The 24,156-nt window shown below is 45.4% G+C and overlaps 1 protein-coding gene across 2 annotated transcripts in view; it reads right to left on the bottom strand.

The window, feature by feature from the left end:
• The window catches only part of per2 (period circadian clock 2), a 42,993-nt gene extending 30,131 nt beyond the window's left edge, over window positions 1–12,862 (bottom strand). The window contains exons 1-6 of one of the 2 annotated variants that reach the window (XM_072474578.1): window positions 12,752–12,862; window positions 9,199–9,454; window positions 7,385–7,489; window positions 3,378–3,476; window positions 1,643–1,797; window positions 888–1,009 (exon numbers count right to left, since the gene is read on the bottom strand). In XM_072474578.1, the coding sequence (XP_072330679.1) occupies window positions 888–1,009; window positions 1,643–1,797; window positions 3,378–3,476; window positions 7,385–7,489; window positions 9,199–9,440 (723 nt within the window). In that variant the 5' untranslated portion in view covers window positions 9,441–9,454; window positions 12,752–12,862. The remainder of the gene's footprint in view (window positions 1–887; window positions 1,010–1,642; window positions 1,798–3,377; window positions 3,477–7,384; window positions 7,490–9,198; window positions 9,455–12,751) is intronic. The other variant, XM_072474579.1, reaches the window with a different exon arrangement.
• Between the last annotated feature and the right edge of the window lie 11,294 nt (window positions 12,863–24,156).

Below are 24,156 nucleotides of genomic sequence, written 5' to 3'. Positions count from 1 at the left end.
ATAAGCAAAGAAGTGTTACATTGGAACAGCAATAGGCTATTCAGCCTCTTCTGTCATTGATTAGATAACGGCAGATCGGTATCTCCATTTCTAATTTTTGTTGCATATATAGCATCCCTACAGTGCAGAAGGAGGCCATTTGGCCCATCAAGTCTGTATCGATCCTCCGAAATAGCATTCCTCTTATGCCCAATCCTCCGTAACACCACCTAATCTTTGAGCACTCAGGAGCAATTTAGCAAGGTAATTCCACTGAGCCTGCACATCTTTGGACTGCGGGAGGAAACTGGAGCACCCGGGTGAATTCCACACAGACATGGGGAGAATGTGCAAACAGTCCACAGTCACCCGAGGTTGGAATCGAATCCTGGTCCCCCCCGACGACGCTGAGGCAGTAGTGCTAACCACTGTGTTATAATCATGCCTGGTTGCACAGTAGTTAGCACTGTTGCTTCACAGCGCCAGGGGCCCGGGTTTGATTCCCGGCTTGGGTCACTGTCTTTGCGGAGTCTTCACATTCTCCCAGTGTTTATGTGGGTTTCCTCAGGGTGCTCCGGGTTCCTCCCACAAGTGCCGAAAGACGTGTTTGTTAGGTGAATTGGACATTCGGAATTTTCCCTTTGTGTACCCGACCTGGTGCCGTAGTGTGACGACTAGGGGATTTTCATATTGCAGTGTTAATGTAAGCCTACTTGTGACACTAATAATGATTATTGATTAGTATAATTATGTTCCTCAATATACTAACTTCGACAAAGTATAAGTTGCTTGGTTTTCATTTAAGGAATAGAGAAATGTTTACAAGGATAGCATTTATATTAGCTTTGTGCTGGAAGAACCTATCACAAAGGCTTATGTATGATACTTTGTTAATTTTCAGTACTTACAGCATTTTTCAAGGTGTATTCAGAAGTGATGTTCTCCACCTCATCAACTGTGAAGGAGTTCATACTCAAATTGCTTGGTTCAGAGTCGTCGTTCATTAGAAATTTGTAGTATTCTTCATTAGCTGCAGCAAAAAAGACAGAAAAAAACAATAGTTATATTTAAACACTTTTTGAATTAAAAGTGTAATAAAAAAAAAAATCAGTCTCATCTCAAAATACTTAAAGACGAAAGCTATCTTTTCCTTGCTGATCCCTTATGTAAAGGCCCCGAGAACACTTTTAAAACAAAGCTGTGGGGCAAGTGATGAAAGAATCTAGTCAAATTATGATAACGAAATGAAAATTAAGAGTGTATGATTCTTGTCATTACAATGCTTTCTTCTAGGGATGCAACAGCTGGTAAGAGAATAGGAGCGACTTTAGCCCTAACTGGATAGCAGACAAACATGCAGTTAAAATCGTCCGGGTTATTAATCTGCCCTAGCTATGGGAAGATGACCTGTCTTTAACCTGTTCCACTAAGCAGATGGCAACAAAATGCAGCCAAAACCAGCAGGTTCCGGTTACTTAATTGGAATCGGACTGCAATTTTAATTTGATTTTCTTTAAGAATTGCCCTCTACATAGTGACAGCCAGTTCCATATATCCTAATATTCACGATAGTGTATGCAGGTAGGATACAGGTGCAAGTACCGCTCGCTTGCCAATCCTCAAAAATGTTAAGTCTCTTGAAAATATATTACTGCAAGCCTACCTCCGACTTGTTTGATACATCGCAGTGCATACTTCAGCGTAGAAAGTGTTCTGGATTTTCCTTTTGTCGTCTTATCAGATGGCAGATGCCTTTTTAAGACACTCAGTGCTTTAATTAACTCTTTCTGTTTCTTTGCTTTAGCAGATTGATCGCTACTGCAATACAAATACAAACTCACAGCTTTAGCCCTGTATTTAAAATGATATTTATAAGCAACACTCATTGCCGTCACAAGCTACAACCAAGCAAGTTACATAGATTAATATAAGCAATCAGAAAGCAATACTGGCTTTGCGCCAATTCTCATCATGGTAGCCATTTCATTCACGGATTTAGTTTGAACAGGGCAAAATGTGTGTAGCTTATGGTGACTCCACTCTTGACTATTCCCCACCGCCATATTATTGAAAAATAGTTCAGTGAATTTATTCAGAGTGGTTGAGCCATAAAAGCCAGTAACGTCCCACTTTTGTTCCACTGTCCATGCTGACTAATCTGAAGACAGGCAACATGACCGCTACAAGTCAGCACAGGTCCAGTGGGTTTGGAAAGGGAGTGAAAGGAAAGCCAAGGCTCGCCACTCCTCAGCACTATCATGTGATCCTTGCGGAAATGTGGAACGTGGCATCAGGTGACTACGACAATCCACATAGCTGACTTTCACTCTTAAGGTCCACAATTAAAAACAGGCAGGCTGGAGGAGATCTCATTGGCAACTTGGAAGTTGTAAAACCATATCTAGCAAGGGATGAAGATATTCAGGAAAAGGATATGGGGAAAAAGAAAGCAACACTTAAAACTGCTCCATCAGCGTGTCATTATGTCTGTTACCTCTATAGCTTGCAGAAGGAAGAAACCCACTATTTTAGGTGATGCGAACATTTAGAATCAGCACACATCCAGCTTCTTAGGACTGTTAAAGGGAATTTATAATTATTAGGTCAGACAGCACAAATTAAAATATCTTGCTTTCTTTATTTCTTAAGAGATTATGACTGCAACACAGATTTGGCTGGGACTAAAAAATGTACTGTAACCTGTCGTAGACCAATATTCATAAATGAAACAATTGGAATGCATCAATGTGTTGCCGTCACTGTAGAAAGCTATCAAAGAAACCTTCTGTATCAATAAAAAGGTGTTGCAAATGTCATGTTTCCAACGGAGGTGGGGAGGGAATAGGAAGGAAAAAAATACTTAAATAGGGGAGGTTTATTAGGTCTCTTAATTACAGACTGGGCTGTTCCCGCTGAAAAACTCCCATAGTCAAGAATCAGATATGAACTGTCCCCTCAGCATTAATTGGTAACTTATTCAGAAAGGCAGGTATAGAAAATGGAATGTATTAGTCCATGTGGTGATAAACAGGTGTTAAAGTACATGGGTGAGCAGATTAAAGGGAGTTTACTGTGCATACATGTGATGCATTTGGCCACAAAGTATTTGTTGCCAGAGTAAATAAAATTATTTTTTTAAAAACATGGTGAGCAGGATTCTCCGGTCTGCCAGCCCTGTTTTCCTGGGCGGCATCCCCTCACTGGCAGCGGGATTCTCTATTCCCGCCTCCTGCCAATAGAATTTCCCACTTTGGCCACCCCATGCCGCCGGGAAACTCGTGGGTGTGGGTGCACTGCTGGCGTAACAGAGAATCCCGCTGGTTATATTTTGCATCATTCCTCACATTAAAGGAGCTAAAAAGAATTACCCAAAAGAGTCAGGAAGAACCAACACCTACCTGCAACCACTTGTTGAAGGATTGTCTTGTTCCGAGCTAGCACTAATGAGACTGAAACCATTTGAGCTGCTGTGAAGTGACAGGCTCTGGGAATTGGAACTGCACAATAAAAAATAAAATTGCATTACTTTACCACCAGGACAGACATTATCTCTGCAATAAATGTCCAAAGCAACAGCAATGTTCAAACATATTAATCAGTTTTACCCATTTACCAAGCTTCATGCTAAGCATTACCTAACTTAATAAAATTAAGTTAGTGTCCAAAGCTCAGATGGGAAGGGTTGCAATTTAATTAGTAGGCAGCTACAACCCATGGATCGACTGCTGTGGAGCTGTGATGGGAGGCACTATTCATTTCAGGGACTGGGCCTTATTAAAATGAAGACAGCAAACTACACACTCTGCACACTGATGGAATTCACCAGTTCTGTGCCAGCAGAATATTAAGTGGCAGGGAAATAGAGAGGCTGGGGTACTACCACAGTAACCTGGAGCAGGTTTGGCCCATGATATTCCTGCAGAGTCCAAAGAAGCATTCCTGCTCCTCTGGGCCCCACAAAAATGATCTAAACACTTACCTATTCAGGTCTCCTCTGCTGCATTGAGAAGTTGTCCTCAGCAGACATAATCCAGCCAGCCAAAGTGACATTAGGGTCCTGCCTGCATCATAAAACCAAGTCATGTTGTCCTTTCCTGATTTAGCGGTGCCTCGTGATCTAAGGAAACCCCATATGGCAGCTGAATGGAACCAAGGCACCAAATATACCGTTACGATTTGAATCTCCCTATTGCCTGGTACACTGGGAGGAGGGAGTTAAAATTGAATATTTTGTTTCATAGATGATGGATATTGCTTTTGCTGTTCCATATATCATGCCGCTTGTGGTGCTGAAGGGATGCCAGAAGCTAAGCCGCTCTATACATGCACGCTCACAAACTTAACATGGGAGTTCCAAACATCCATTTTCTGTCTTAGAAGCCTAAACACAGGGACCCAGGATAAGTTACCATTATCTCGACTTACAATGGGATAGTCAATATAAATACTGCAAACATTTCCAGAAAAACAATACAATAATAAACTCAAGGCTTATTGCTTAATTGGAATCTGGTTTACACAGGAAGACTGGGTGCAAATCATAGGCATGCACAACAAACAGTTCAGCAAGATTTTATTGAAACAATATGCACCGTAAAAAAAAAAATCCAACATAATTTAAAGCAAGGGGCTCTCACCAAAATGACTTGAGAACCGTGACAGTTTCTTGAAAACAAAAATGCTACATTTGTCAAAAAAACCTGTTAATTCAGCAAAATTATTTTCTGAACTAAAATCCATCCATCCTTATCCTAAAGCAAGAGGTAAAATAAAAAACCCTTTCAGGATAGATTTTCTGTGCACTTTTTGCAATGAATCAATGAGGTTTCTGGAGTCATGATTTTGCTGTAGAGAGGTGAGGTGTCATCCTCATGTTTATTTTTAACTCCCAACATTTTGTTATTTATTTTGATGAGTTCTATAGGTAGCCATTTGTATCTTGTTTTCACTAATTTTCCTGCAAAAGGCAAAGCAGTAAATCCCATTTGTTAGGATGGGGCAATGTGTCAGGGAATGCCGTGTAGGGCATGAACACTGGAGTACAAACTTCTAATGGTGTGGAGAATTCTCCAGGGAAGGTACCTTGTGTAGCATTAGAATTATCCAGGATTTTTAAAAAAAATTTGTTCATGGGATGTGGGCACAACTGGCTGGGTCAGCATTTATTTCCCACTTTGTTGTGGATCTATAGTCCATGTAGGCCAGACCGGGTAAGGACGACAGATTTCCTTCCCTAAAAGACATTTGTGAACCAGATGGGTTTTTACGACAATCGACATGGTCACTTTAAACTTTTAATTCCAGATTTTTTACTGAATTCAAATTTCACCATCTGCCATGGAGGGATTCAAACTTGAGTTCCCAGAGCATTACCCTGGGTCTTTGGATTACTAGACCTGCGACAATACCACTTCGCCACTGCCTCCTCCTACGTATGGAATTCTTGGAACACCTCAAGTACAAGAATGAAGGTAGTATAATAATGTAGTAAGCTACATCATCCACTTAAATCAACATTTTAAATGTGCTTGTACCAAATTACCCCCATTTTTAAAGCAGCGTATTCATTTGGGGCAGCACGGTAGCATTGTGGATAGCACAATTGCTTCACAGCTCCAGGGTCCCAGGTTCGATTCCGGCTTGGGTCACTGTCTGTGCGGAGTCTGCACATCCTTCCCATGTGTGCATGGGTTTCCTCCCACAGTCCAAAGATGTGCAGGTTCGGTGGATTGGCCATGATAAATTGCCCTTAGTGTCCAAAATTGCCCTTAGTGTTGGGTGGGGTTACTGGGTTATGGGGATAGGGTGGAGGTGTTGACCTTGAGTAGGGTGCTCTTTCCAAGAGCCAGTGCAGACTCGATGGGCCGAATGGCCTCCTTCTGCACTGTAAATTCTATGATTTATGTCAGATGGGTCACCACCGATAGTGGCAGAGGAATGTGGTTTGTGCATTTCAGCTTTTGCATGCAAATTAAGGATAGCAATTTCTCAAAGCTCTTAAAATGCTTTTGAAATGGCAGTGCCTGCCGACTCCTCCAGCAGTTATGTAATACCATTGCAGCACATATCCAGCCTTGAACACATCGCACATGTGAGCAACAGCCTGTGTTATACAATCACAGTTACGTGATCTTTTGAATGCTTCATGGTCAATACCACTTTAATCCAACTGGTTGTAGAAGGCACGCAAACACAAAACCTGCACCATTTCTCATTTGACAGGCCATTTTAGAGCCGGAGCATGCAAAAGAAAATTCAACAACATTTTCCAAAGGAAAAAAAGCAAGAGGAAAATTGGCACCTAAACCATCTTACCTACTTCACTGCAAATTGTTAATTCACTATACACATATATTGTTGAATTCATCACTTGGCTCGCACTTGAGATTCTCTATACAGGTACTAATGAACGGTTTGAATCTTATCTCAAGATATTTACTTCAAAATTTCAATTAAAAAAAGACAAGAGTGTATAGCAGCCATTCAGACTCAAAAGGTCGCAGTTTCAGTTCACAATCTGTGCCTGGTTAGGATCACAGCAGACAGAGCTCATCAGCAGGTTAGAGAGCAGAAAGTCAGTCCCGGTTCTCGCTACTAATTTTCATTCATAACCTAATGTTGGAAGGAGATGCTAAACGAGCCTCAACTGTAATCCCTGCCCCAATAATGTACAGATTGCAGACAGTAGATTCACGGATGCACAGCCACTTGGGCAAGGTGCTGGGTGCAAATGAGGAAAGAGACCTTCTCCCCATCTCCGCAAGTAATCAAATATCTTCAGGCAAGGCGAAGATTTAAAAAGATATTTGTATATGTACGTATCTTGTATAGAACTAGAATTGCCGACGCAGCTCAATAACCTACAGAGGAATAAGTGAGCTGCAGGATGTCACTTTATTGATCTCTAAGAGTGCCAATCATTAAAGCAAATTAATTGAATGGCAAAAGAATGAATCAATGGCGTTGATGCCATCAAAACAAGTTTAATTCCTTTGAAGTGAACGAAAAGATGTTTTCCCATAAGATCACTTAAACTCCTACAACTGTCCGTTATTGGTATTACATTCTTTATCTTTAAAAAAATTTTTTTTTTTCCTTTTCTGAGTTACCAAGCCAGGGCTCAGAGTGTGGGTCAGGGGCGAACCCCTAATCCAGCTCCTCGCCTGCTCCAAAAAACTAATTCAAATTGAATCCAATTCATGGTCCCCACAAGAGAGACATACCAGATCTGAACCAAAGGCTCAATCTACAGACACATGATCTTAGCCAAAAGGCCGAGAAGCGATATTACATTCTTTATCAGCGTTAAAGATAGCATTAACCAGAGGGAAAAGAAAATGCCAAACCTCAATACTGTACATCCATATTACTTTAAATACATGAGTAGAAATTACTTGGAACCAACCTGGCAGTAGGATTAATATTTTCAAATGAGAGAGGCATGAAAGGAAGCCTCTTATTTCGGATATATATTTCATCAAATCTTCGTTTTCTTTTCTTTGTATTAATACTTCAAAAATTACACAGCAAACAAAAGAATGTAATATTTTATAACGTGACACAAGAGAAAACAAAGTATATATACTATTTGACAGCTACAGCATAGTCATGCTGCAGTTTATCTGACATTTAAAAAAAGGGTAAGCGTATAATTTGTACAAGTTATTTCCCTAAGTTATGAATATGGATTTTTCAAATTACAATCCATTTCATATTTATTGCTGATACATGCAACATGTTCAACATTGCTTGAGCAATGAAATTAACATGTTTGGCAAAGCTGCAAAAGACAGTTAAAGATTTAGCTCCAAGTTACTTGAATTTGCACATCTGAAACATTAAAAAAATATAATTTGGGTCAAAGTGACTACTGGAAAGTACTGGATGACCAATATTGCAACACTCAAATAAAAGTTAAAACTAGAATGATGCAAAGTAAAATAGTTAAACAGCCCAAGGAGTAGGACAAGAGTAAAAAGGATTTATTTCTTCCTTGATCTCCCTCGCATTAAATGCTGTTGAGCTGGTGGGCCACCTACACTTCCTCCTCCAACATTGTAGCTATGAAACCTGCTAGTAGGAAATATGCACGATCAACAAGATTGCCTCTACCGTACAGTTTTCCTTTCACGTGGGAAAGTGCATGACCTTCACACAGCACAGATCAAAAGCTCATCAGGTAACTGCTTGAAAGAGGAGGTGGGAAAGCTAGAGTAGTGCAAAGCAACATGCCACTACTCTGGTCACACTCACTATGAAATCTAAAAGGACTACAGTCATACATTATCAAATATTCGATCGACAGGCATCATCAAATGGAACTTGACAATACTGTCAATTGCAGAACATACAGTTGATATGTAAAAATGCTACTGTATTGATTTTACCAGTGAAAACTTGAACTTTCATGTTTATTGTTTTTGATAATTACATTGTAGATAATGCATGGAGTAGTAGGCAAGTGTCACAAAATGCACATCACTATATCAAACACATTCAGCACACTTTAGAATATTGCAGGTGGTTTGAGGGCACACCATTTGATGCAAGCAAAAATAATACACAAAAGTAACAAGAGAAATTTCCAAAAGACATGAATTTCAATGTCGATATTATTCCATTATAATGCAATTACCAGTTTGTACTGGTACTCTGTCAGATCTTGTTTTACAATTGTCTTCCAGTAAGAATCCCATTATGATTTACCCATAATCAATGTAGTAGGAAAAAGACAATAGTTTGTCATCTGTTTTACGCAAACTTTTTCTGGTGGGGATAAGAGACAAGGGAGAGGAGAACATTGGAAGGTTCCAGATGAATTTTCAGACCTTTTTCCCATCTCTGTTTTAGAACACTCCTGGACAATTTAAAAAAAAAAAAAAGACACTTCAAATTGATAAAATGAAAAGAAAAATACTACAGTCGTGGTAAACCTATTCTTATTACTTCCAATGTTAGTTGTTCAACTCAACAAAAGTGTCAAACAAAACCTTAGTAAATGTGATTGAAGTCACATTGAAGTCAGTGTTAATTCCACAATGAAACACTCAACAAGCCTAATTTTCGAGTGAAAGTCCAGAATAAATTGGTGACAATATCAATAGGGGTGACTCAACAGGCACGCGCTATTAAATCCCCCTTCTGGTAGCACAGACTTTTTAAAAACAGGAGGAGCAATAATGCACTCCATTCCTTAAGTGCAATTTTAGAGTCTCCTACCTTTTGCTGCTCTCCAATGAATCCAAGAGTAAAGCTGAATCTTTTCCATTTTGGCTGGCGCTACTGCTCGAGCTCTCGGAAAATTCATTCCCATTTGAATCAGTCCCACTTGAGCTTTTCATCTCCACATCATCAGGCAACTGCTGCACTCCCTGATCTTGTGCTTGATCCTGAATATTGGCACCACGTGAATGCAGGACCAACTCAGCCTCTTGGAACCCAGATTTCAAATAAGTGGCCATTCTCTGATATCAGTCTAAGGATGGAGAACAGGAAGAAACTTTTTTTTAAAAACGGTAACCAAGGCAGGGGTCAGAAACATATGGGCGCGATTTTCCCAAATGGGAAAGTGCTGGCAAGCGCGTTTAGCCGCATGTTTCCCGGTGAAGGGGCTGAATCTCAAAGCCTCAGGTACCTCAGGAATTTGCACATTAGAGTGAGGCTTATTGCCTTGCTCTAATATGCAGATTTGCCTAAACATGATCCTGCCCACTGTGGGCGGGATTTACATCGTAACGTCTCCAGAGATCGCATTGGATCTTGGTAGGCGTGGCAAGCCGGGTAGATCCTGGGAGCAGGGTCGCATGGCTTTCATCAGCCATGCTGCGCCAGAGTGAGCGTCTTACGGCGCAGTGTGGCCGTTGGATCCCACCCATACTGTTCGGTGTTCTTCTCCTTGGGTACCTTATTAAAGTCTATCGGTAAAAATAGAAATCGACCAAAGGTTACTTTTAGGATTGATGATGACCTGTACAAGGTCACAAAATCAAATTTAAAGTCATATTTCCCCAATTTTAATCACCTACAACCAGTTTTTGTATACTCAGAAGGTGATCATTCACCAAGTGATACCCTGTAAAAAACACCATAAAACAGAACTAATGCAAAAGTATTCACAAGAAAAGTCGATTGTTGATGCCCTATCACAGCCATGGCATGGGAAAAGACTACATGTGACGTTTGCTTTTTTAAAAACGAATAATTGTGAAATGATACATTCTGTATAGAATGTAAACTATATATAATCTTAAGAAATGTTCAGAATTGAAAAGGGTTCAGAAAATGAAACCATCTGTGACTATTTTAATAATTCCGGCTGCGAGCGGCCTTCAAAATGGCCAGGAAGAGATTACAAAAATGCGGCCACATGCGCACTGCGGCCCCACTTTTTAAAAATCTGGTCGCAGCCTTTTTTTTTCATGTTCGGGGGGGGCCAAAGGGACCCAAAACCATTTCCTCCATTTTTGTCAGCAACAAACAAGGCAAGAGAAAATGGTGGGTCGCGCAGGTTGGCTGACGTGGGTCGCGAAGGTCGGCCGGCGTGGGTCGCGAAGGTCGGCTGGTTGGTAAAAATGGGTCCCCGGAAAAAAAGTTTTAAAAACACTGCCTTAGGTAACAGTAACTGTAAAGATAAAAGACAGTTTGACATTTTGGATATGTAACCTTTCTTCAGAGCCAATTAAGCATTACATGTTAAATGGCATGGTCTGTCTTTCCTCAGCATGCAAAACCAAACAAATCCCTTTTGCATAGAACATATTCCACGGGCAAAACATTTTCAGACACCAAGATCAACATTAATTTTTGACCATGACAGTTTAGGACAAAGCACAAAATTACTGTAGGACAATTATACAACACATTGATCAACAGGAAACTGGACTATGTGCAACTTCTGACAGAGATTCCAATCTCTGGAACATGCAGAAACAAGCTACTGTGAACAAAAGCTAACTTTTAATACTGATAGTAATTTTAACATAATCCCAGAGCAAACTACCATGACAATATCCACCAAAAATATGATTCATCATAACTATAGGTATAACTGAAACTAAAATATATCAAGCCAAGTATAGCACATACACATTCAATCACAAGGTTATGTTTCTGGATTAGTGTTAATCCGAGGGGATTATCTGATTCTGTTAAATTAATTTAATTGCCACTTCACTCTGGGTCTATCAATCATACTTCATCTTGAATTTAACAAATTTACAGGAAAAAATTGTTCCACCCTGATGCTCAAGCGATACATATATAATGTAATATATCTCCACAAGATCCAATCCTAATAGAAGGATGGAAGAATAATGGGAGACCACAGACAGATGTATAAATATATTTGATGCAGATAAGAAAATGTGAGCACTCTGATTTTCCACATTCATTTACCAGTAATGCAACTGCTATCTCTGAAAATACACTTTGTAACACCGTACAAATTAATTCTGCTCTACTATGCCTGCAGCAACCATCACTTGGGTGTTGATCCACTATCATAGTTGCAGTAAACGCCAGACATTTATCTGCTGCCGTTTGGAAGGGGTGATCTTACTAGTTTGACGATGTGCACTAATTACCATGTCATACCTATCCCTACAAAATCCAGCAGGAAAAGAAATAGAAATATTAACATATTTCAAAAAACCCTGAAATTTGATGAACATTAAAAACTGGAAAGAGCCTGCAGAATAATTAGTTATTTCCAATCATACATGTCATGAAACAGTCAGATAAATTTCAGCAGCTTCGAGGATACAGCTCTAATTACCATAATGTAACAACTGTGAGCCTCCCACTGGTAGTACTGTGAAAAATAAAGCCAACTGTACCTTACATTGTAAGAAAATTGGTAGAAGATTGTGATACACAATTTTAGATAGTTACTGTCATTATGTAACCAACACACATTACACGTGTATCACTAGTGATCTAGTAGTCTGGAATAAACCATCCGTCCTAAACGTTTAGCACAAGGGATCCCAACACAGTTTTGGTCAAATTAACTCTTGGGTAAGAGGGAGAACCAATGGATGGTTCTGTACAGAGTGGGCCGAATGACCTACCGTGCTGTCAGATTCTATGAAATGGCTAAATTAAGGATCGTCTGATCAGAAGATTCGTTTAAAAACAGTATTGGCATTTCCTCGACTTCACTATTTCAAACTGGAACACACTTAGAAAAAAAAAACCAAAATGTTTTTGCAAATTAAATTAAAAAGTTGGCTGCGTAATAGTAACCATGATTTAGGTTTAAACAGCTGTAAACAAAACTTGAACCAAGTGACAGAAAGGAAATAACGAGACCGTAACTCAAAACATTGCAGATCAAAGGGAAAAAAAACTTAGGCAACGAAACTGATCAAAACAAATAAATACATCGTTTGCAACTGTTTGCAGGCTAGCTTCACCTTACCTGGCTGCGTGTTATGCAAACACTGATTCACGACCAATAAATGGAACAGCACAACGAAGAACAGACAATGTTATTTGCGAGCACGATTTCCCCCTGCCTGACATCAACACATTTCCCAGCACTGATGGGATGATGCAACTGTTCTCTTAAACACAGGGATCCAATCCGTTTATTAAAGCCACAAATACCCAAATCGTTGACCACACTGGCAAGTCTCAGGCAGCAGAGTTATTAGTTGCACATTTTATCTGAACGATCCAAAGTGTCAGAAAAGGAGAACTAATATCCCCCCCAGCTTTATGAAGAACTTCGTGTATGAATAGGTAACATGCAAATGCAAAAGTAAAAGCTTACCCTTTTCAGCTGCGTCTCCCCTGCTGCTGCTCTTCGCTGCCAACACAAGGCAATCCCCGCCGATCGCAGTGTAGCCACTTTAGTTCGCGCGCCTGCACACACCAGGGAACGTGACATGCCCGGCCCCGCGGTCTCCCCATTGGCTCACGGCCTCCGCGTCCGGGGAGCCAGACCATTGTTACGTCAGGGCGGTTGCAGAGCGACGCGCTGCCATTGGCCGCCCTGGCTGCCAATCTGCTGCTCATGCTGCACAACCTTCACGTGGATTCCAATGTGTTTGTCCTCGGGCTGCGCAGCGTTCCAAAGACACCACTCAGCAAGCTGCTGGCAGAGCCTATCCGCGAGCCTCGCTGATTGCGTTCAGCTCCGGCTCTGTGGCATTGGCTCCCCAATCGCATGCTTTTTGCAAGCGTGACTTACTCTTGGGTCAGCGCGGCTTAGGTCAGGTGGCTGGCAGCGCGGTGAAAGGTGCAGTTGCGGACCGAAACAAAGGCTCGAAATTTGCTGCATAATGGCGAGATTTATTTATGCATTTCTTTTTTTTAAAACTTAAAACACGGCAATTTGTGACCAGCAAGTTATACGCTGAGAAATTACTCGGCATACTTTACACCCATACCCTTGCAAAATCGCCAGCAATCTACCCCGAGGGTCAAGAAATTGCTGCCTACGAATTAAACTGGAGAGTTGCAACTGATTAAAGACCTTGTCAATAATGTTCGGACATCTTTACATTAATAAGATCCATTGTCCTGACGGGCTACTCACCCATTCCTGGAGGCCAGAAAAATAATTGAAACCAGACTCTTAATCCTGCAGGCAATAAATTGTTCTTGAGGTTTTTTTTTAAATAACGAAATACAATTTATTTTTTGTTATCCTTCCTGGCTTGTTTCTTTTCTCCGTTCAATCTTTTTTTAGACTCAATTTTCTTTCTGCATTTAATTGGACTCAAATTCATCCCGTTGGGTTTGCTATGTTTCTTTATCCTTAGGTTTATTTTTTTAAGAAGATCGACTATTGATCCCGTGGTTCACAAGTCACAGGTGTCCTTTACACTCCAATTGAACAATCTTTATACTTAATTGCAGAATCACAGAATTTTTACTGTGGAGAAGGAGGCCATCCAGCGCAACATGTCTGCACAAGCTCTCCAAATGAGCCATTCATCAAGTGCCATCCTCCCACCTTCTCCATTTGAACCTCCATATTCAGCCTGGTTCTCAAATCTGTTTTCTTCCTGACATTTGCCATAAGCACACACCACATGAACTGCCACAGTTCAAGAAGATGGCTTACCACTACCTTCTCAAAGGCAATTAGGGATGGGCAATCAATGCTAGCCACATCCTGTAATAATAAAAAAACGTTTTCTTTCCTAATTTCTATGCCTGTTGTCATGCAGAGAGTTCTTGATTTGGTTGTCCCTCTTCCCTTTTTGAGGGTACCGTAGCCATCTGGGAAGACCACCTCCCAATTACAAAATGGACACTTGCAAAGAATGCAGGAAAGATTGGACAATACCGAAAAAGCAAGCAGGTGCAAGGTCTCTCAGACAGGACCGGTACTGCTAAGCCATCTACATACTAATGAGCCATCCCCAGGAACAAAAGGCAACATTTAGGTAAACAATGCTAAGCCAGACATCCCGGCGCCAGAGGAGACTAAAACAAAGCAAACCAACGGCCACCTAGGACACGCCCAGCAACCAGGGAACCCACCCCTCTATTGGAGGATAATCGATAGGAACGATTGGGAAACGGCCCAATTAATTGGGGCCAAGTTCAAGGCACGCCCAAAAGCACGTGAAGCCCTTTTGGGGTATAAAAAGGACTCCCAAGAGAGGATCGCTCTCTTGGCCTTGGCTCTCAGCGAGGAGAGACCTGCCGAGCAGCTACGCCAGACCAAGTAAGTTCCATGTCAACGCACGCTACGAGATAGACGCTCCTAGTTGCTATCCTGTAACAGCTCAACCCAGCAGCCTCAGAACCGAGCAACGGCCATTGTTCCTCTGACTGAGTGGGCACCCGAAGCTAAGTATGGGCTTTTAGTAATAGTGATAGTTTAGGTTGGAGAGTTTTATGCATGAGTAGATTTGACTGTGTAAATAAATGAGCATTGCTTTTAAACTTACTAACTGATGAATCGAGTCTTTGATCAGTATTCGGTTTTGAACCTTGTTGCGGTATTGAAAGATACCTGGCAACTCTTGAGCAAACGTAATTAAACAGAGCCAAATTAAGAGACAACAGCAAGTTAGCAACAGTACGTACTTTAACCTGAACTGTCTCTTCTTTGGAGGTAGCCCATTGTTCAGCTACTATTTATCCTGCTACCCTTTGACTCCAGTTTATTTGGCCCAGATCTGTCTTTACCATATTGAACTATTTTCACCCTGGGTTGCTCTTTGTCCTTATGATACATTGATCGCAGTCCCCTAAATGTTCTGCTACTGACAGTGGATGTGCTTGATCCACCTCATTCTCAAGAACCATGTCTAGCAGTGCCTCCTTTCTCATTGGACAGGTCGCACACTGCCATAATAAACTTTCCGGAATACACTCTAGGGACTCCTGTGCCTCTCTGCCCTTTACCTCTCAATTGATACTCAGGTAATTCAATTCTGACCTGGATTCCTGGGGGTTGTGGGGATGGGGTCGGGGAGCAGGGGGGTGGGGGGGGCTAGTTCCTCTTTCTCCAGCACTGCAATGCTCCTTAATCAATACCGCCAACTTACTTTCCTCCATTTCCTTTTTTACTGAACACCTTGTATCCAGGAACCTGGTTCCCACACACCTGTCACCTTAGTTTAAACCCTCTCAATAGGACTAGCAAAATGTCCCACAAGGAACTCAGTCCTGAGCCTATTTAGGTGCAACTCATCTGAAAGCTAAAAAGAAATCCAGACAGTTTTCTTAACATGGAAAACTAAATCCTCATTATACTTATTTTGCCAGTTTCTTGTATGTGGTATTTTTAAAGGATAGGCTTGCAGACCACAAAGGTACGAACAAGCAAGAGCTTTATTGGAAAGGTGTTTTCTCACAGACTGCTAGGACTAACTGTTCGCCTGCCCAAACTGCCGATTATGTCATCAGTACATCACATGATCAAATCTTAAAGTGACCTTGTATCAACGAGGAACATACATGAATACACAACTGATGCACAATCAATTACTCTCGAGACAAGGTGAGTCATAACTAATAGGCTTTAATCTGCTAGAACTGTTCCCCAGCAGCTTTGATACAAAAAGTGAAGGCTGCTGGGATGGCATCGGTTCTTATACTCTGCCTCTCAGGGCGGATCTATGTACATCAGCCAATGGTAGACTCCTGGGCCTAGCCAATGGTCATCCACCTCTCAGGTACCGCAATACCTGGTATTACCACATTCACCCCCTGTTAAAAAGAACCCAGCGGAGTGAGGACCAGCGTTAATGTCGCCTTCCGCATGGTAGGACCAGGTATGGAGGTGCCGTGATGTCAAGGGTAATAGCAAAGTGTTCATGGTGCAGCAATCAGTCGATCGGGTGGCCTGGTCGTCCTTCTGGAGCGCCTGGGCTTCGGCGGTGATCCTGATGGGCAACCCCGGCGGTTGCGACTCCGGGAACGTGGTGTCGACCTCCCAGGCAGCTTCGTCACCCCTAGGCAGCGCTGTTGGGGCGAAAAGTGGGCAGGGGGAGGGGTGCCTGTAGGGGGCGTCGGTGCTTGTTCGGGCCTAGGTAGGGGCGGTAGGAGTACTGACCCTCTGGTCAGGTGCTGCGGGGAGGGTGGGGGTGGGGGCAATGGTGCGGGTGGGCGTGGGGCTCCGGCGGGCGCCAAGTCCCGAAGGGAGACCGTGCTTTGGCGGCCGTCAGGGAACTCTACATAAGCGTACTGGGGGTTGGCGTGCAGCAGGTGGACCCTCTCGACCAACGGGTCCAACCTGTGCGCCCTCACATGTCTCCGAAGCAGGATGGGTCCGGGTGTCGCTAGCCAGGTTGGGAGCGAGGTCCCGGAGATGGACTTCCTGGGGAAAACAAGGAGACGTTCATGAGGTGTCTGATTTGTGGTAGTACAGAGCCGCGACCGGATGGAGTGAAGGGCCACCGGGAGCACGTCCTGCCAGCGAGAGACTGGGAGATTCCTAGACCGTAGGGCCAGCAGGACGGTCTTCCAGACCGTGCCGTTCTCCCTCTCAACCTGCCCGTTTCCCCGGGGGTTGTAACTGGTCGTCCTGCTCGAGGCGATGCCTTTGCTGAGCAGGAATTGACGCAGTTCGTCACTCATAAAGGAGGACCCCCTATCACTGTGAATGTATGCGGGGAAACCGAACAGTGTAAAGATACCCTGGAGGGCCTTGATGACGGTGGTTGTGGTCATGTCTGGGCAGGGGATGGCGAATGGGAACCGGGAGTACTCGTCAATCACGTTTAGGAAGTACGTGTTGCGGTCGGTGGAGGGGAGGGGGGCCTTTGAAATCCATGCTGAGGCGTTCAAAGGGACGGGAAGCCTTTATCAGGTGCGCCCTCTCTGGGCGGTAGAAGTGCGGTTTGCACTCCGCGCAGATTTGGCAGTCCCTGGTGACTGTCCTGACCTCCTCGATGGAGTAGGGCAGGTTGCGGGTCTTGATAAAATGAAAGAAACGAGTGACCCCCTGGGTGGTTGAGGTCCTCGTGGAGGGATCGGAGGCGGTCCACTTGTGCGGTGGCACAAGTGCCGCGGGACAGGGCATCAGGAGGCTTATTCAGCTTCCCGTGATGGTACAAGATCTCGTAATTGTAGGTGGAGAGTTCGATCCTCCACCGCAAGATCTTGTCGTTCTTAATCTTGCCCCGCTGTGCATTATCAAACATGAAGGCAACCGACCGTTGGTCCATGAGGAGAGTGAATCTCCTGCTGGCCAGGTAATGCCTCCAGTGTCGCACAGCTTCTACTATGGCCTGGGCCTCCTTTTCGACCGAGGAGTGCCGGATTTCGGAAGCATGGAGGGTGCGGGAGAAGAAAGCCACGGGCCTGCCCGCTTGGTTGAGGGTGGCCGCCAGAGCTACGTCGGACGCATCACTCTCGACCTGGAAGGGGAGGGCCTCGTCAATGGCACGCATTGTGGCTTTTGCAATGCCTGCTTTGATGCGGCAGAAGGCCTGGCGGGCCTCCGTCAACAGGCGGAAGCTTGTGGACTGGATCAGAGGTTGAGCCTTGTCTGCATAATTGGGGACCCACTGTGCATAATAGCTAAAGAACCCGAGGCAGCGCCTTAGGGCCTTGGGGCAGTGAGGGAGGGGGAATTCCATGAGGGGGCGCATGCGCTCAGGGTCGGGGCCTATGACTCCACTTCGCACTACGTAGCCTAGAATGGCTAGACGGTCGGTGCTAAACACGCATTTATCCTTATTGTAAGTCAGATTAAGGATATCCGCGGTCTGGAGAACTTTTCGGAGGTTGGTGTCGTTGTCTTGCTGGTCATGGCCGCAGATGGTGACGTTATCAAGATACGGGAACGTTGCGTGTAAGCCGTACCGGTCAACCAAGACCCCGTTCGTGACACCTAAGGGAACCCTTAAAAAGTGATAGAGCCGCCCATCTTCGAAGGCAGTGTACTGGCGGTCACCATTATTGAAGGGTAGCTGGTGGTAGGCAGACTTGAGATCCACCGTGGAGAAAACCTTGTATTCCGCAATCCTGTTCACCAGGTCGGCTATACGGGGGAGAGGGTACGCATCCAGCTGCGTAAACCTGTTGATGGTCTGGCTGTAGTCAATGACCATCCGATGTTTCTCCTCGGTCTTTACCACCACTACTTGAGCTCTCCAGGGACTGTTGCTAGCTTCAATGACCCCTTCCTGTCATGATATTCAAACACACACGTCATGATAGACACACCAACAGACAAATCAGAACACACAACACCACAACCAATCACAGAAAGATATAAAAGCACAAACACGATACCTGGTGGTCAGTATTAGCTGGAGACGAGGACCAGGACAGACCTGCTACACGACACACTCAGGGAGACAGCACATGCAGAGTATCCAGAATGAACTGTATATAAGAGTTAAAATAAAATAGAGTTGTACCACATACAACTGTGTCGGCTCATCTGTGCACCAGAGAACCCAACACCACATGGTACAGGAGTGGATCGATACCTGCCGGCATACCTCAGTGTACAGAGACAACCAGCAGTGCCCAGGCAAAATGATAGAGCTCCCGGTTCCGCAGCCGCTCCAGTGCCACGGCGATCTCTGCGAAAACTGGCAGCGATTCCGGCAAGTGTTCGAATTGTTCCTGGTGGCAGCTGAACTCCAAGACCTGGATGATAGCGAAAAAATTGAATTTCTCCTCACCATCGCCGGTGCAAGGGCAAGAGAAATATTCACAAGGTTCAGGTTCTTCAGGAGGCAGCAAAGGTACGATTACCAGGCAGTCCTGGACAAATTCTCCAAGTACTGTGAAGAAAACGCAATCCAAACGGCAAGTAAAGGTAAGAAAAGCGGCAGTACTCACCTCGTGGCCGGGTTCCCGGAGCCCGAATTCCCAGAGGCCGAAATCCCGGGCCTGAGAGAGGGCTGGGTCGAGGTCGGCGGCCATCTGGCTAAAGGTATCACGCTAGCACAGTTGCGCGAGCAGTGCGCAGAACCGGAAGTTTCGTTTGCGCATGCGCGAGATGCTGCGCATGCGCAGTCAAGAAAACGGCCATCAGTAAAGGAACAGCGATCTGAGCATGCGCAGTTGCTTCTTACGTGCTACATAGCGAGCGTCAGGATGTCAGAGGCCCCAGACCGCACCAATTTAAAGGGGAAACGTCCCAAATCCAATTTAAAAGGGAAACTTCCCAAATCAAAAAAACAAAAATCTGTTAAAGCCTAAAACAACCTTCCCTCACCTGGAATGACAGCACATTGCCGCAAATTGACCCAGGAGATGAATTTGACCTCTGAAGAACCCTCCGACAAGCAGTTACCTACGCACAAGCCGATGATTCCGACCTCAAATACTTCGATGACGATCTTTACAGTGTTTCCGGACCTCGCGAGCCCAATGATAGCTCCGTGGTCCTATACGACTATGACTCGGACGAACCTTTCGTGTTGCACATTGGCGGCCCCCACATTGAATCCGACGCAGATGCGGATTCATTTTTCGGATTTGAGGATCTTCAACCCAGCAGATATGACGTCCCAACTTATCAGTACCGGATGATGCTGCAGCCTGATATTAACAGACAGGGAGTGGTGCAAGCACACGGAGAGCGCCCTGCTGCCACACAGAGCGTGGTCCACGTCCCGCTCAACGTTCCCGACTCTATGAAAGAAGACATGCAAGACTCCAGAGCGCAGTCCTCGCATGAACCAGAAGTGACTCCAGAGTCACAAGCCTCCACAGCAAGCTCGTGGACAGACTCCACAATTGCAGAAACGCAAGACTCCAGAGCGCAGTCCTTGCACGAACAAGAAGTGACTCCAGTGTCACAAGCCTCCACAGAGAGCTCGTGGACAGCCTCCACGATAGAAGCAACGCAAGACTCCAATGTGCGGTCCTTGCAGGAACAAGACCATGAGGGTCTAGCAACCTCTCCTGACCAACCAGCGGCAGACGATGCAAGTCTGCCATGCTCACGTGAACAGCAAGAAGGCTGTAACAGCCTACCATGCTCCACTACACAGCAGCATGACCATGACGGTCTCTCATGCTACAATGAAGAGCACAGCGCTGAAGACTGTTCCAGCCCAACTGAAGACAAGCCAAAGGAATCGCCTCTTCCAAGCCCGAAGAAAAAAGGTTTATGCGCTGACCTTCAGGATCATTATAGCCGAACAGAGATTAATAATGCTGCACGGTCACAGAAGGATGCTGAGGATTTGCTAAAGAAATTAATTGAATGTTTAACTTGCAAGGAGCAGACTGAGAATTGCCAGTGTTTTAGTACGGATCGAAAAAATGGACAAGACATTGATCCTCAGGTAATGGAAATAACACAACCTGAATCATATCTACAGCAGGGACAAATGTCTCCCTTCAACACAACGCCGCAAAATCCCAACTTCGGAGACCAGCAGTTAGTCAGTAATGACTCTTCAAACCTTGAGGGGAACATTAATTGCATTGAACCTATACACACTCCACTGATAAATGAGCAGAACATTGGAGCAAGAATCCTGAGGACACCGACATCGAGTAGCCAGATAACGAATTTAAAACCCGCAGCAGTTTCAAGTGAACCAAGTGTGCTTTCCACTAATGGTGAAGATGCAGATAAGGTCGACCCGATTATCCATTGTACCACACTAACCCCAGTGATTAAGCAGTTACGTATGGAGAGTATAATGTGGGCAATTGAGAACAGTAAAAGAGAGACTGTGACCATGCCAGTCCCAGCAAAATCAGACCCAGAGACCATGAAGGCATGTACATTAGACAAAGATACATATGAGGTACCTGAGAAGAAAAGTGAAACGGAATGTTCTTTGGAAAATAGTACAATGTCGATAGAAACATTGGATCCTATATTCGAGACCATACATATGGGAGAATTTGGGGGTAATAAACAAGGTTCTGCAATGTCTGGGGGAAGATTTAAAATTCCAAAGAAGAAAAGCCCAAATGAAGGACAACGGCAAGACAATGACAGTCCACCGACATGGTGTGCACCACCAGATGAAAACTCTGACAATTTACCCAACCCTAGTGAACAGCAAGCTGCTAATGAGGATCTATCCACGGGATGTGAGACGAGTGACGACAGCATCCCACTTCCCATGCAAAAGGTGCAAGGTGACAGACCTCGCCTAGTGCGTACTGAGGCACTCGACGATCACAGTGGGACCACTGACGACTGCGGTGGCGGCGCACCGCTTCCACCCTCGATGGCTCGAGCCTCTCCACTGGTCGGTGCATTCCTGCATGTTCCGACTCCAGAAGTGCAGCTTCAGGGAATCTCGGCTGCCTCCAGTGAACCTGTTGGGACTCCGGACGGGGAGCATCGACGGAAGGCAGACCGGACTCCAGATGGGGAGCAGCCAAGCGCCGACTCTGATTCGCGCACGCCAGACCTTGCTCCGGACGGGCGGTGCCGCAGCCTCGGTGATGGCACGCTCAGGGTGACGGCGGATGCCACGGCGACAGGGAATGGATCGCGTGGCAGTCCCACTGGGTCGGCTGTGGCGACCAGCACCGGCGGTCCAAGACGGACACACCAATTCGCGCCATCGCCAGACGTTGATGCGAGCAACAATTCTCTCTCCAAGGCGACATGCTTCGACGTTTCTCTGTGGAGTCGCCCTTCCGGCACAGCAGGTGGCCGGAACCAGCGTGCACGGTCTCGGTCAACTTCCACATCTGGCACAGTCATCGCCTTGCATGATATTAGTGATGGTGCTTCTTCGATGGCAACGACCCATCGGCTACAAGATGCCGTCCACCACAAACATAAAAAGAAAAAAGACTCCACCTTGTTCCTGGCATGCAGGGCGGATGGATTGGTGCGTAGGCGCAATCAGCGAGCTTTGCGCCGCCTTCCACGCTCGCAACTGAACCGTACGCACACGCCGGATCCTCCACTGGTTCCCAAGGATGACTTTGTGGAGATGCCACGGATCATGTCCCTTCCATCGCCACCAGAACCAAACCACAGCCAAGGCAACACTAACAAAGATGTTGAATGTTATATTTGCACGAATGAAAAACCAAGCACTGCACGAAGTACAACAAATGGAAAAGTAGAGACTTCGGCAGCAGCATCACCTCCAACAGTCCAAGGTGAACCAGTGTGAACCCAAATCTCCACAGCTGAACCGTCTTGAGGACCAGCCTATTCTTGAGGCGGTCACCTATTAGACTGGACTTATAACTCTGTTCATACGTTCAAAAAGTCAAACACTTCTGTATTATAACCTGTTGTTGTTTATCGTTCCAGATATCGTCTGACCGGACCACTGTTCAAGTTGTTTTTTTTCTAGCATTCATGTTTTGTTATGGTACAACCTTGTTAGTGTGACGCACCCGACATCGCCCCATGTAAATAGTTACGTCATATACACACGCTGTACACAACACACACACACACTCTTAGATGCACTCACGACACAATTATATTTATAACCACGTAGGCACATATCTTTGTAAAAAGGGGGGATGTCATGATATTCAAACACACATCATGATAGACACACCAACAGACAAATCAGAACACACAACACCACAACCAATCACAGAAAGATATAAAAGCACAAACACGACACCTGGTGGTCAGCATTAGCTGGAGACGAGGACCAGGACAGACCTGCTACACGACACACTCAGGGAGACAGCACATGCAGAGTATCCAGAACGAACTGTATATAAGAGTTAAAATAAAAGAGTTGTACCACATACAACTGTGTTGGCTCATCTGTGCACCAGAGAACCCAACACCAAACTTCCCTCAGCAGCCTTTGGACCTCCGACCTGATAAAGGTCCGGTCCTGGGCACTGTACCGTCTGCTCCTGGTGGCGACGGGTTTGCAATCCGGGGTGAGGTTCGCAAACAGGGAAGGCAGGTCGACCTTAAGGGTCGCGAGGCCGCAGACAGTAAGGGGGGTATAGGGCCGCCAAATTTAAAAGTCAGGCTTTGCAGATGGCACTGGAAATCCAGCCCCAGGAGGGTGGCTGCGCAGAGGTGCGGCCTGACGTACAGCCGGAAATTGTGGAATTCCCTGCCTTGGACAGTGAGGTTCGCTAGGCAGAACCCCTTTATCTCCACCGCGTGTGACCTGGAGGCCAGGGTGATCCTTTTGTTTACGGAATGGGTGACAAGAGAACAGCGCCTTACCGTGTCGGGGTGAACAAAACTTTCCGTGCTCCCAGAGTCGATCAAGCACAATGTCACGTGGCCATTGATGGAGATTGTCGTTGTAGCTTTCGCAAGCGTCCGGGGCCGACTCATGTCCAGAGTCACCGAGGCCAGGTGCAGTAATGGAGAGTTCTGGTCGGGCAACGTGTAGTTGGCTGTGCTGGGGGCCTGGGGCCCCATCCAAGATGGCGTCAGCCATGGGTCACACATGGAGTCCGGAGATGAAGAAGATGGCGGTGAGGGACAAAATGGCGGCGTCCAGCGTGGTGTCCGGGGGGGCAAAATGGCCACGGGTCGCACGCGGTCTGAGGATAGGGGGGGTGGCGGTGGGCGCTGGATGGCCGGGGCCTGAAAAGGGGGCTGCCGATAGTCGCTGGAGACCGCGGCCACGGCGCGGGCCTGGCCGACCCGACAGAGTGGCCCTTCTTGCCGCACCCTTTGCAGGTCGTGGTGCGGGCCGGGCAGCGCGGGCGGGGATTATTCGTCTGCCCACAGAAGAAACAGCGTTGTCCGGCGGCGGTAGCGGGCCGGCTCGCCGCACAGGCTTGCGGGGTTAGAGGGAAGGTCTGAGGGGCTGCCGCAACGGGGTG

Source organism: Scyliorhinus torazame, chromosome 14, assembly GCF_047496885.1.
Source record: "Scyliorhinus torazame isolate Kashiwa2021f chromosome 14, sScyTor2.1, whole genome shotgun sequence".
Taxonomy (NCBI): domain Eukaryota; kingdom Metazoa; phylum Chordata; class Chondrichthyes; order Carcharhiniformes; family Scyliorhinidae; genus Scyliorhinus; species Scyliorhinus torazame.
The sequence above is the reverse complement of the archived record's forward strand: the minus strand, read 5'-3'. Positions and strand labels throughout refer to the sequence as shown.